The sequence below is a fragment of the Elephantulus edwardii genome, unplaced genomic scaffold (genome assembly GCF_000299155.1).
Source record: "Elephantulus edwardii isolate Elephantulus edwardi_28Jun2011 unplaced genomic scaffold, EleEdw1.0 scaffold00133, whole genome shotgun sequence".
In the NCBI taxonomy this organism is placed as follows: Eukaryota; Metazoa; Chordata; class Mammalia; order Macroscelidea; family Macroscelididae; genus Elephantulus; species Elephantulus edwardii.
In genome coordinates, this window is record NW_006399883.1 from 9,407,400 (window position 1) to 9,421,673 (window position 14,274).

The 14,274-nt window shown below is 40.0% G+C and overlaps 1 protein-coding gene across 1 annotated transcript in view; it reads left to right on the forward strand.

Annotated features, from left to right (window-relative positions):
• The window catches only part of TRAPPC10 (trafficking protein particle complex 10), a 130,319-nt gene extending 125,004 nt beyond the window's left edge, over positions 1-5,315 (forward strand). Inside the window, exons 21-23 of the mRNA XM_006893947.1 lie at positions 2,000-2,177; positions 4,536-4,730; positions 5,077-5,315. Of these exons, the coding sequence (XP_006894009.1) occupies positions 2,000-2,177; positions 4,536-4,730; positions 5,077-5,315 (612 nt within the window). The remainder of the gene's footprint in view (positions 1-1,999; positions 2,178-4,535; positions 4,731-5,076) is intronic.
• Positions 5,316-14,274: the final 8,959 nt, after the last annotated feature.

Below are 14,274 nucleotides of genomic sequence, written 5' to 3' on the forward strand. Positions count from 1 at the left end.
CAATGCATCTTGGTTGCATGTTCGATCAATCTCCGATTGTAAAAGTTGGTAAAAATCTTCTATCTCCTCTTCCTTGGCTCTGGTTGTTGGTACATATATTTGAATGATAGTGGTATTCACTGGACTTCCTTGTATGCGTATAGATATTATCCTGTCACTGAAAACCGTATAAGTAGTAGAGATTTTAAATACAAGATTTAATTTTTAGATCAGTGTGTGTTCTATTGTTTATGCTTTTTTGGTTATATTTGCTAATCTATTCATGTCATAAATTAGCACCCCCTTTAGGTTTTATGTCTTTGGTGCATCTTGAGTTAGTTTTTGAACACTTCCTTTCCTTGAAAAACAGTTATATAGTGGGCAGGCTGTGTCCATGGAGCAAGCCAAGATTTACTACTCTGCAATTTTTTTTTAAATTTTATTATTTTTGTGTGAGTGTACCGTCAAATCAGATCTGACTGGTACAGGAGGAGATTGTTCCTCCTTCCCCCGGCAGAGCATCTGGTGGATTCGAACCGTGCACCTTTAGGTTTGTAGTTGCAGCTCCTTTCCACTAGGCAACCAGAGCTCCCTATTCTGCAATTTTGAGTTCCTTTCTAGTCACCAAGGATAACTTTGACTCTCCTTTCATGGAGGCTAGAAACACTCCAGATTGTCTGTATTTCTGCCATTATAGTGTTTGAAATACAGAAAAAGTTCTTCTGAGGAGCAGAAACATTGTTAACCAGCCACTTTATCATTGCAACTTTCTTTCATCTACTTGCTATTGCTTTACTTTCTCCTCCGTAGAGCTTCTTTCAGATCAGATGGGTCATATGTGTGTGCATTGAGTACACAGAAGGTCCTTGGGCCTCATCTTTGAAGCTATTGAGATCAGAAAGGCTTTTTATATCTGAACTTGGCCCTTTTTCTTATGGAAGTTTCACTTCTCCAGACAGTATATTGTCTGTCTGGTATGAAAATCACTTAGAGAGGCCTAGCTAAGGACTGTTAAGTAACTTGTGATATTAATACCCAGAAAAAAAAATTATCTTGGCATTAGACTTTAGAAATGCTGTTATTTAAAACTCTGAAGTTGTTTTTCTTTGAATATCTTACAATTCCCATGGAGTACCATTTAAAATAGAGTTGCATAGCAAGTTTTATGTATTTCGTGAAGGAATATTTTAGCTTTAAAATAGAACTAGCAGCATGCCGGGAGCTCTGGTGGCCTAGTGGGAAGGAGCTGTGCTGCAGTCCCAAAGGCATGAGGTTTTAAATCCACCAGCTGCTCCGTGGGAGAAGGGTGGGCATTCTCCTCTTGTGCGATTTACAGCCTCTGACAGCTTGCTGTAAGGTCAGCTGTGGGATTTGGACTTGATGGCACACAACAGCATCAGCCAGCCCTTGGGTTGTGATTAAGCTCATGTCACCTGTAAGGTAGCAGGTCTGTTTGATCCTTTGTGCCCAGTTCAGTGATGAAATGTTAGAAACAAATGTGATCAGGTACTCACAATAGCTCCTGGAGAAAGAGGATCATGGGCTGAATGTTGAGTTCTTACCAAGATGCTGTTCTCATTTTGCTGGCTGTGATCATGGCTTGTGTTTTGGAAAACAAATAAACAAACCCTACCATATTCTTTAGAAATGCCTCCTTCTGTAGACAGAGGTGAAATAAACTAGATTGGTAGATAACCATTTAACCAAAGTTTGGATAACCATTAAATCTGAGAGATAGGCAAATAAAAAGATAGTCATTGTAATAATCTTTCTTCTATTGTGTGTACTTGAAAAATGTTATAAAGCTTTAAAGCCCTTGAGCTAAGACTTCCCAGGAGTATGTGCCTGAAGTGGGCTTGATGAGAGGAAGAGTCCCAGTTACTTCCTGACGAGCCTAAACCACAGCGGCTGAGCAAGCGGATATCAATGTCAGTTCTTGCCCATCTGGTGGTAGCGCCATGTTTGCCTTAAATATTGTTTAAATATATTCACTTTGTCCTTGTCTTTCTTTCTTGTCCAGACATTGTATAATGTAAAAGCTGAAATATTACCTCCTTTGGGAATGGAATACTGTAAAACGGGCTCACTCTGCTCCCTGGAGGTGTCGATCACACGCCTCTCAGACCTCTTGGAGGTGGACAAAGATGAAGCACTGACAGAATCGGATGAGTACTTTACAACGAAACTGATGTACGAAGGTAGGTGTAGAGTCGTTGGAGAAGCACATCATGCTTGGAAGGGTATATAGGGTCAGTGCCGGAGAGAAAGGCCTGGATGAAATGGATTGACACAGTGACTGTGGCAGTGGGGTCAGGTGTGATGTGATAAGAAGGTTGACTCAGAACGGGGCAGGGCTCAGAGCCATTGTTCATAGAGTCGCTGTGAGTCATAGTTGACTCTGTGGCACATAACAGCAATGATGACGGCTACTTGAGGAAACAAAGCCATCCTCATAAGGTTCCATGTTGTATGATCACACAAAACCTCACAATGACAAAATCATAGGGATGGAGAGTAGATCAGTGGCTGACAGGGGTCAGGATGTGTGTGTGTGTGTGTTGATTATAAAGGAGTAACACAAAGGCCACCTTCTGTCCTGGAATTCTGCATCTTGATTATAGCCTTCATTGTAAGAATCTTCACATGTTACACAAAACATGGAAAACAGTAGAGGGTCTGCAGGCACTGGGGAAATGGAGTGAGTCATGGGCCCAGTAACTGGAGCCATAATGGCATCCTGCAGGTGTGTAAGATGGCACCTGTTGGCTTGCCTGAGGGACACCATTACCCTGTGCTGTTATTCACATAATTTCTTGTATAATCATTTTAGAATAATAATTGCAAACAGAATTTACTCAGCATTAGATTAAATAAACTCAATCATTTTGATTGTATTTTGAAGGATATTCTTAAGAAACAGTTGCTGGTTTGAGTGCAAGTTGGTGGTGGTGATTCCTGCAGCTGTCTTACAGAGCTATCCACCTGCCACAGTTTTAAAAACGCCAGTGCAAATATCAGCATCTTGGAAAAGCAGGAATATGAGAACAGCTTTGAGCCATGGGTCCCTTAAGCATCACACTTTGAGAACATGCTTTGGTGCCTTTCCCCTGTAGGCTGCTCCAACCTTTTCTGCCTTTTGCTGTTTTCAGTGTCCTCTCCTTCATCCACAGGACCTTTCATGACTTCTTTTTTGTTGTTCACAAAGCTTCTCATTCACATTCCTGGCCTGTTATTCTCTGTCTCCATAATGGGAGAGCCACGCTTTCTTCTGCTAGTTCATTTGTTTTCTGAGGACAGGTATCCAGTCCTGCATATTTATGTAACTCCAGGACTGGTCCCCAGGAAGCTTGGTTAAGTTCTTTTACACAGAATTAAATGATTATTCTAACAAATGTTAGATGTTAAGGATCTTTAATGGACTAGTAGCTCTTCGGAGTACTTTATGTACATCTTCACTGTTCTTTCTGAAAAATCAGCCCTGTAATGATGGCAGCCTTCTCACTTTAGCAGAATGGCACCTGGCCCGAGACACCTTAAGAGACTTGTCCATGTGACAGCCAGGATCCAGACCCCTTTGTCATTGATGCTGCCCCTTACCAGGTTGAGCCACTATACTGTACTACCCGAGTATTTAACAGGCTTATTAATAGCCAGAATAACTCTGCTGTTGAAACACTTCAGTTTTCAGATTTCCTATCATATTAATTTTAGAGGGAAAAAAATTGTTTCCCCTGTTCATCTAGCATGATCCAGTCTAAACTAGAATGTTAGGCTGAAATATTTATCTTCGTTTTTAAACAATTTGTGCCAAGTTGATTTCAGCGCCAGCCCTTGGAAAAAGACACCATGCTTGGAAAGGTGGAGAGTCAGCAAATGAGAGAAAGATGCTCAATAACATAGATAAACACAGTGACTGTAACAGTGGACCCAAGTGTATCTGGGATGGTGCTGATTGCACAGGATGAAGCAAAGTTTAGACCTGTTTCATAGGGTCGCTGTGAGTTGTTGTCAGGTCAGTGACACCGAACAAAGCAGTGACCACCTGTGGCAGATCAGAGTTTCCTTGGCTGTAATCCTAATGGAATGAAGTTGCTGGGCCTTTCTCCTACTGAGCTGCAGGATAGGTTCAGCTGCTGTCCTTTTGGTTAGTAGCTAAGTGTTTAACCATTCTACCACCAGGGCTCATTACTGTAGTTACTTAAATGTGTATGCTTCATCTTAGAGCCTAATGATTAGATGTTGAAATATGTATTTTACTTTACAGTCATGGCTCCCTTACTGCTGAGTGTGAGAACTGTTATTTATGATTCCTGTTTTGGGACTGTGACATAGTACTCTACAGGTTGCACTGCTAACCAAGAGATCAGTTGTTCAAATCCACCAGCTGTTCCATGGAATAAAGATGATGTCAGTTTCTTCCCTTAAAGACTTACAGCCGTAGAAGCCGCAGCCGGAGGCTTCCTGTGAGTCTGAAGTGACTCAGGAGTAGTGGGTCTTTTGGACTAAATGTTGAAGTGCCGTTTGGATCACCCATGACTTCCTCCTCTCTTTTTCAGTTGTGGACAACAGCAGCAACTGGGCAGTGTGTGGGAAGAGCTCTGGTGTCCTCTCCATGCCGGTGACTGCACAGGCTACCCACCGTGTCCACATGGAAGTGATGCCCCTCTTTGCGGGACACCTGCCTTTCCCTGATGTCAGATTGTTTAAATACCTTCCCCATCACTCAGCCCACTCCTCACAGCTGGACGCAGGTAAGAACTTCAGGAGATTGTTTTCAGTTATATGTTTGGGTGACTGATAGTATCGTGAGGAGAAATGGTAAAGAATAGGTTGAAGAACTGGCAGCTTGTCGTCAGTGGTAAAACCACCATGGTACTGATTTTGGATATTCTCTCTGTGTTCTAGTATTCTTTTTCCAGGCAAGAGTTGGGCTTTGTGGGGCTAGACTTTTCTTGGGGGATGGTGAGATTGATTCAAGATACGACAGGGTTAAGAGCTGTAGGGTTCCTGTGAATTGCAGGTTACTTGATGGCATATAACAACAACAACAACAACAAGACAGTGATGTGACTAGGACTTACTGTGTGTGCTTTGCAGATAGCTGGATCGAGAATGACAACCTGTCAGTGGACAAGCATGTAGATGATGCGGTGGACAGCAGCAGCATCAAGAGCCGGGGTAGTGTGCACTCAGCCTCCAGCACTGAGCACAGAGGCCTGCCCATGCCCCGGCTCCAGGCCTTCCCTCCCGGCCAGGTCTTCAACTCCAGTACTGGCATGCAGGTCTTTGTCATCCCCAGCAAGGAAGACCATGTCTTAGAGGTCAGTGTCACATGACCACGCTGAAGGTCACGGAGCAAACGTCCAGATGGAGATGAATGCACTTTAAAGGATAAGGACTTGACTGTTCTCCATGGTTAACATTCTGCTCTAGCCGGACTTGGTGACTTTGTGGTCATGGACATGTCAGAGGATTTCAGTGTACAGTACAGCTGGTGCAACTGAGTTGAGTTGTCCTTTTCATCTTGTAATAATATGAAATTATTCATTTCTTTCTCTCCCCCAGTCCTGTGATGGCGTCCTGCTGGGTCTCCCAGAGCCTGCACAGTAACCACTTGCAGCTCATGGAGTCATTTCTGATTGGTTTCCTTGAGCTGAATGTAGTTGCTCTGTCCTTAAAGGTGTACATCCAGCAGACCTTGCAGGCCTGTAAGGGAGGCAGGCGTGCCTTCTGGTCACATGCCGTCCCATTTCTGTTTCTGGGTGGATTTGTGAATCCTGGACCCCAGATCACCTAGTTGTGTTTTCTGGGAAACACACTTCTATTTTCCCAGAAAACAACTAGAAGGTCCTTTTCAGGGCAGGTGGGTAGGGTGGGGATGGGTGGGCAGGGGGTGGGGTGGGGGGTGGGAGCTAACCCCTCTGTGCCTTGGGACAGCAGAATGAGGAGGACCTGGAGGGTCTACGAGCAGCCTCAGTGGGTCTTCTGGAGCCATTTAAAAGGTACATTTAAAAGACTAGACCAGGGCATAAGGAATAACTTGACATTTAAATGATTTAAGAATAAATTTTTCTGGAACTTTGTTTTCCCCCCACCCCCCATAAAGTTGACTGACTATCGTAAGCACTTGGAATTAAATATATATTTATTTTAATTGTCATTATATATGTGGGATTAATATGTCATGTTGCTTTTCTTTCACTTTTGTATAGTTAAAATTACGTGTAAAGACTAGTTTAATCATTTTTCTTTTGCACCTTAAAAATTAAGATTTAATCTTCATTTAAAATGAAGATTAGGTGGGAAAGAGGCAGTTCACAAGGGTCCTTCTGATCTGGTAGAAAGATGAAGTCCTGGAATTTCACCTCTGCTGCTCCAGTAAATCGCAGTCACATCATACCAACAGATTTATTTGCTTTCGGTTATAAATTTAAATGTATATATGGTTGATTTATTATTTTTAAAAGTAAAACTAATAAAATGTTGATGTATAAGTTGCACCAAAAATCAAGGACAAAATAAATGTGTGTTTGTTTTTATTGGTGTGAAAGTCACAGCTTGTAAATAAGTGTTGTATGTTTTAAGCCTTTTCCAGCTTTCCAAAGCAATGTATTTTTGTACATATACAATAGAGTACTATTAATTTACAGGCAAAGTTGGTTGGAATTGAACTTCAAAAAATAATGCAAGTGGATGTGGTGAAGCCCCATGAGCATAACTGAGATGTGGGGCGCTTAAAGAGAACAGAGCGTAGGCCAGGGCTGTGGAGACTGGCCAAGTGAGGAAAAAGAGGTGCAGCTCTAAAAATACCTAACGGGTCATTCGCTTTCAGTATTCTGTGTGTTATCGTCTAACTTAGCCAACAAATAAAGGCCATGTAATTTTTTTTTTTCTTCCTCTCATGTCTTATTCACTTGTATAGATGGGAAAAGTATGTAAAAAAAAGAATCTTTAAACTTTTCAAAAATTTATCTTCCTCATATGCTGTTGAAAACTAATAAACTTGTCAACTTGTTAGAAAAATGAGAATTTAAAATAAAAATGATAGTTTAGAATTTCTAAAAATAAGGTTTTTTAAGTTACAAAAATTGAAGATTTCTCTACACATCTGTCAAGTCTTAAGAATGAAGGGATCTTTGAAATTATATTTTCTGTGAGAAGACTAACGAATTCATGTTGTTGGCCTCTAAGCCAAGACAGCATATCCTTCTTCAACGAACAATGTGGCTTTTTCTCCCAACTTCTGAAACTCGGATAGGACTCAATGTTTAAGTTATATCTGTTGATTTATATATGTGGGTTCCATGCCCATTTTGACATCCTGTAATTAGATATAATTTAGAGGAAGAAAATTAAGGGAAAACACAAAATGGTTTTTATTTCTTTTTGTCTGATAATTTAATAGAATAACGTTTATTATAGGTTTACTCCCCTCTCCCGACCCTCATTGCCTATGAACTTTGATAAATGTTGATAGTTGCAGAGGGGCTTCAAGCCTTTTGTTCATAGTCGCTAAGAGTCGTGCTTGACTCGAAGGAAATCAACAGCAGCAACAACAACAGGCCCTCATTGAGCTGGGTTGACAGTGATTATAACGATGGGTTCAAGTATTTCAGAAATGATGAGGATGGCACAGGATAGGGCAACAGTTCAGATCCACTGTTCATGGAGTTGCTTTGAGTCTTAGACTCGATACCTGACAAACAATTATCCAAAAGATCTTTTGAAATCGAAGTTACTCAGGTGTTTCTCTTCTCACCCCCCCCTTTTTTTTACACACCCTTTTTTTAAAGACTAAAGAAAAATATCCTCCAGTACTCTATTTTTTCCTCTTAGTATTCACCATAAATCTAACTGAAAGGCTGAAATTGGATTTTTGTTGTGTTTTAAAGTAAGGTTCTTGTGTTTGAGACAGGCTGGTTTTGTTGATAAGGTTGTCACAATTGTTAAATAATTGTAAAGCCAGATTTTGAATGTTTAAACAGCAAAGAATATGCAGCCATTTTGCAAATACTTGTGAAACATGTAAATAATAGCAAATGAGGAAAAAAATCAGTTATAATTTTTGTGAATTTCATAGGGTCTCCTATGATTGGAAAAATTATAACTCTTTTGGTTTTAATGTGGAAACTATTGTATTTAATCTGAAAATGAGTTCTACCTACAGTCACATGGCCAACCCAGCCAGCCCAGTGTGGGTCGGATTCCTCTGTTACTGAGTCTTAGTTCATACAGAGTGGAGATCCCTTAGAGTTAGAGAGAAAACACTCACAAGGCTTCTATGCAGTTTTCTTTGGTGTTTCAACTAAAACTGAGTTACAAAGTGGAATTAAAGAAACACTCCAAATGTGTATGTAAAATGAACAATGGTACTACTTTGTATAAAAGATTGTACTAATGTAAATGTTTTTCTTTCAACTGTGATTTTTAAAATAAAGCCTACCTGATTTTAGAATTTTATTTTTTATGAAAATGCCCTGTTCTCTGAATTTATCCATCATAGGAACTAGGCTGTAAGAGCCAAAGGCATTGTTTGTACAATGTGCTGGGATTCTGTGACTGGAAAAGGTGACAAGTTGGTGACTTTGACACTGCAGGTATTAATTCCATTTTCATGGTTTACAATGAAAATCATTTTCACATTATTCTGTAATATACTGTTAGATGAAAACCATTGTATTAAGACTGTTTAAATTGTAAGCATTAAAATTCTAAAAATACACATTTTAAGAAGAAGCTTCTGTTGGAACTTTATTTTTTTGTTGTGATGTTTGAAAATTTTGTGTGTACAGTTTTTTTGTTCTCTTTCTCTAATTCTCTTTCTCTAATCTTTGTGCCTAAGTTTCAGGCAGAATTTACTTACTGTAGTGAGCTTTAGGAATATTTTTTTTTTGTAATTTATTCCAATAGCTTACAAGAAAGAACCAAGACATTTGAGTTTAGAGAGCTTTCAGTTTTTCAGTAGATAATTATATTCAACAGTTTACATTCCACAAGAATGCTGGGCCACATGGAGCATACTTCTTTGGGTTTTGGTCATGCCACCCCAAGTTTCTTGAGAGAATGATGGGTCTCATGTGGTATATTAAGACACCCATTTCATGATAATTAGGCTGGTGTGTGTCAGTGTCAAAGTGTTCTGAAAAGAGTTTCTCATCTTTAGGACGTAGATTGATTGCAAGGTGTCTTTTGTAGTGCTTCTGAGTAAATGCAAACCACCAACCTTGGAGTTAACAGTATAAGAGATTGTAGTTGACAGATATTGGGGAATGGATTTCAGTTCAGATTCACCCCATGTGACAGAACAGAATTGTTCTGTAGAGTTTTCTAGGATGGCTGTGGAACAGACATCAGTTGCTTGTATACAAGTTATAAATTGAAGAAAGTGAAAAGTCCATGAGAGTTAAAGTATGACATTGAGTATATTCCACCTGAATTTAGTGACCAGCTGAAGAATACATTTAACACATCGAAGACCAGATCAGTTGTGAGATGACATAAAGGACATCACATGTGAAGAAAGTCAAATCTCATTAAAAAGACAGGAAAGAAAGAAATGGCCAAAATGGATTTTTTTTTTTGTAAAGCCAGTCAAATTCAGCAGTGGGGGATTGCATCCCAACTTTAGTTGCACTAATGTTAATGTTGTTGTTGTTATGTGCCGTCGAGTCGCTTGCGACTCAGAGTAACCCTATGTACAACAGCTCTAAACTCTGCTCTGTCCTGTGCCAATCTCATTGCCTCCGACACACTCATCCCGATTACCCCAGTCACTGAATCAATCCATCTCCCAGAGGGCCTTCCCCTCCTGCCCCTGCCCTCTACCCTCCCATGCATGATGTCCCTCTCCAAGGACCTTTCTGTTCTTACAACATGACTAAAGTATGTCAGACGAAGCCTCAGAATCCTTGCCTCCAAGGAGCAGCTCGGTTTAACCCTCTCCAGGTTAAATCTGTTCTCTTAGCAGTCCATGGCACCTTCAGCACTCTTCTCCAACACCAAAGCTCAAAAGCAACAATTCTCCTAGCCTCCTTGGTCATTGTCCAGCTCTCTGATGCATAACAAGTGATTGCAAAGACCATGGCCTGTACCAGATGCACCTTTGGCTTCTAAGTACTTTAGAGAGGTCCCTAACAGCAGACTTTCCCATGGCAATATGTCTTTTAATTTCCTGGCTGCTGGTGCCAAGAGTGTTGATTGTGGAGCCAAGCAAACTAATAGCTTCTGATAACCCACTACCATCGGACCAGCCTAAAATGGATATCAGTCTTAAAGACTAGAAAGCTTTGCTCCAAAAGAAAAGAAAGAATGAAGTAAAAGAAATCAAATATCAGAAAACCAAAACTATTATTATGAAAAGTGAAAATAACTTACAGTTATAAAACCAAAAAAATAAGAGCACTCTGGGCATTTCTTAAGCTGAAGGACCAGGAGAAAAAAAATTCTAGCTTCAAGTTGCAACACTGAAGGACTCTTTGGACAGCATATTGTATGATATAAAAAGTTTTAAAAAGAGAATACATAGGAGTCACTATATAAAAAAAGAATTGGTCAACATTCATTTATTTCAGAAGACAGCATATGATCAAGAAGCAATGGTATTAAAAGAAGATGTCCAGGCTGTACTGATGGCATTGTTTTTATGTGCCACCTAGGTGCCTGCGACTCACAGTGACCCTATGTACAATGGCTCTGAAGCCTGCCTATCCTGAGCCAGTCTCACTGACTGACACACTTAACCCCATTGCCCCAGTTAATATGTCCATCTATCTCATCTGGGGTCTTCCTTTCCTGGGATGTCCCTTTACCCTTCCCATGATGACGTCCTTCTCTAAGGACTGGTCCCTCCTGGCCATGTGCCTAAAACTTGGTTTTACCCTTTCCAAGACAGACCTGTTTGTTCTCCAGGGACTCCATGGTATTTTCAAGATTCTTCTTCAGCACCACAAATCAAAGACATCAGTTCTTCTTCTGTCATCCTTAGTCATTGTCCAGCTTTCTGATGCATAGCATGTAATTGTGAAAACTATGGCTTGGATCAGGCACATACTAGTCTCTAGACTGACATCTTTGCTCCTCAGCACTCTGGAGAGGTCCCAGACAGCATACTTCCCCAAAGCAATTAGTCTTTTGATTTCCTGATTGCTCGTGCCAAGAGTGTTGATTGTGGAGCCAAGCAAGCTGTTAATTGTTAACAACCTCAATCTCTTCATCTGTCATGGTGCTGCCAATTGGCCCTATGGGGAAAATCTTTGTCTTCTTGATTCAGTCCATATTGAATACTGCAGTGTTTGATCTTCTGCAACAAATGCTTCAGGTCCTTGTCAGTTTCAGCAAGTAAAGTTCTATCATCTGCATTTTGTAGGTTGTTGATATGTCTTCCTCCAATCCTCATACCACTTTCCTCCTCATATAGTCCAGCCTCCTAGATGATCTGTTCTGCATAAAGATTGAAAAGGTATAGAGACAGGTTGCATCCCTGACACACTTTCCTAATTTTGAACCACGCAGTGTTTCCTTGCTCTGTTCTAACAACTGTTCAGTGGCATCGGAAACAAACCAACCCAACCAAAACTACAACATACCAAAAACCCCTTCAAGAGTTGATGGAATATCGAGTAAGATGAGTCAAAAATTGCATGCAACTGGAAGTACTCGCTTGTCTGTGTCAAGAAATTTGGAAGGCAACTATGTGGCCCTTTAACTGGAAGAGTATTTATGTCTTGTCCAAAGGAAGATCATCCAACAGAGTGTGAAAATATCATACAGTATCATTAGTATGACAGTACTAAAACAATATAATTTTGCTGAACAGAGTTAAAAAATAGTTGTACATTGAGAGAATTGCCAGAAATTCAGGGTAGATTCAGAAGTGAATGTGAAAAATGGGATCTCATTCCTGATGAGTTAGATTAATAATGTCTTTGAAAGCACAAAATACCAGAAAGGTGTTTACCTGTGTCTTATTATGTAAAATCATTCTACGGTGTTGATCCTAATATATGGTATGGATAACACTGTGGGGAAATGGGAATTCCACAACAACTTAATTGTACTGGAGAAACTATACATAGACCTAAAGGCACTTAGTTGCATGAACAGAAAAGGATACTGTATGTGTTTAAGAATAGGAAAAGTGTATTATCAGAGCTGTAGCTTTTCATTCTACTAATCTGTATGCTGAACAATTTGAAAAACTAGACTAAAAAATAATACAGCATCAGGATTAGAGGAAGACTAATCAACAACCTGCAATATACAAAGAATACAACCTTGGGGAAAACAAGATTTGAAATATTTATTGATGAAGTTCAAAGATTATATAGTTTCCACAACATCCATTTCCAGCATGAAGACCTAGAATGCTCATTGCCCAAAACCTTAAAAGATTTTAAGGTGTAGTTATTACTGTCATGACAGGAGTCCAGAATGAAGACTGCATAGTGGAGTGGACTTTGGGGGAGGGATTGTATAACAATGAAAGATTTTTACTTTTCAAAGAGAAGAGGGAACCGAGGAAGAGGGGTGGGAAGGGAGAAAAGTGCAACAATGAATGGAAATCCAAAGTCTCCATAAACTTTCATTAAAATTAATAATAAAAAAACGGAGGGGGAGAAGCAGAGACCAAAATGAATGTCAGAGGAGACTCAAACCTTTTATTAAAACGTAAAGGCCAAAACAAAGGTAAAAAATGCTGAAGTGAGAGAAAAAATGAGATTAATATTACAAAGAGCAGCTGGAGAAGACAAAGCAAAGTAGTATAATACAATGTCTGAAGAGCTGGAGTTAGAAAACTGAAAAGTGAAGAACACTCAGTATTTCTAAAAGTGAAGGAACTATAGAACAAATTCAAGCCTTGTATTGTTGCTTTATTAAAGGATTCTGATGCAGGAAGCATCAAAAGACGATGGAAGGAATAGAGAGACACTGCACCTAAAAAAATTAGTGAACATTAATCCTGAGCTACTTCAGGAAGTAGCATATGATGAAGAGCCAATGGTAATGAAGAAGTTCATGCTACACTGAAGGCATTGATAAAAAAGATGCCCTGGGAACTGATGGAACACCAGTTGACATGGTTCAAAAAATTGATGCAGCTCTGCCTGGATGTGTTCAGTAGTCTGTGCCAAAAAAACTTGGAATACAGCTATTTGTTCCATTCCACAAAGGGCGATTCGATAGACTCTAGAAATTACCAAACTCTCTCATTACTACCACATGCAAGTAAAATCTTGCTGAAGATTATTTTAAAATGGCTGGCACAGTACATTGACTGGAAATTGCCAGAAATTCAAGCTCCGTTCAGAAGAGGCCATGACAACAAAGGATATAATTTCAGATGTCAGATGGATCTTGGCTGAAAATATTAGAAATGCATTTACTTGTGTTTTATTGACTATGCAAAGGTATTTGTAGGTCATAACAAATTAGGAATAACACTGATAGGAACTATGTATGTATGTTGTTATGTACCACTGAGTAGTTTATAACTCATAGTGACCCTATATAAAATTGCTCTGAACCTTGTCCTATCCTGAGCCAGTCCCACTGTCTCTGACACACTTACTCTCATTACCCCAGTTACTGTCAATCCATGTCATCTGGGCTCTTCCTCTCCTGTGCTGACACTCCACCCTTCCAAGCATGATGTCCTTCTCCAGGGACTGGTCCGTCCTGGCCACACAGCCAAAATAATGTCAAACAGAGCTTCAAAATCCTTGCCTCCAAGGAGAAGCTTGGTTTCACTCTATCCAAGACAGACCTGTATGTTCTCTTGGAAGCAATAATTCTGTCATCCTTAGTCATTATCCAGCTCTCTGATGCATAGCAAGTAACTGTGAAGACAATGGCCTAAATCTGGCTCACCTTAATCTCTAGAGTGACATCATTGTTCTCTAGCACTTTGGAGCACTCCCTAACAGCAGATTACCCTAATGCAATTTGTCTTTTGATTTCCTGACTGTTGATGCCAAGAGTGTTGATTGCGGAGCCCAGCAAGCTGAAATTAACAACCTCAATCGTTTCTTCATCTAGTACGGTACCTCCAATTGGCTCTGTGGTGAGAATCTTTGTCTTCTTGATACTGAACTTCAATTCCATATTGAAGATGACAGGCCTTGACCTTCTACAACAAATTCTTCAGGTCTTCCTCAGTTTTGGCAAGCAAGGTTATATCAACTGCATAATGTTGATGAGTCTTCCTCCAATTCTCAGGCCACATTTCCTCTCATAAAGCCCTTTCCAGAATTAACTCTTCTGCAAATAGATTGAAAAGGTATGGAGACAGGATGCATC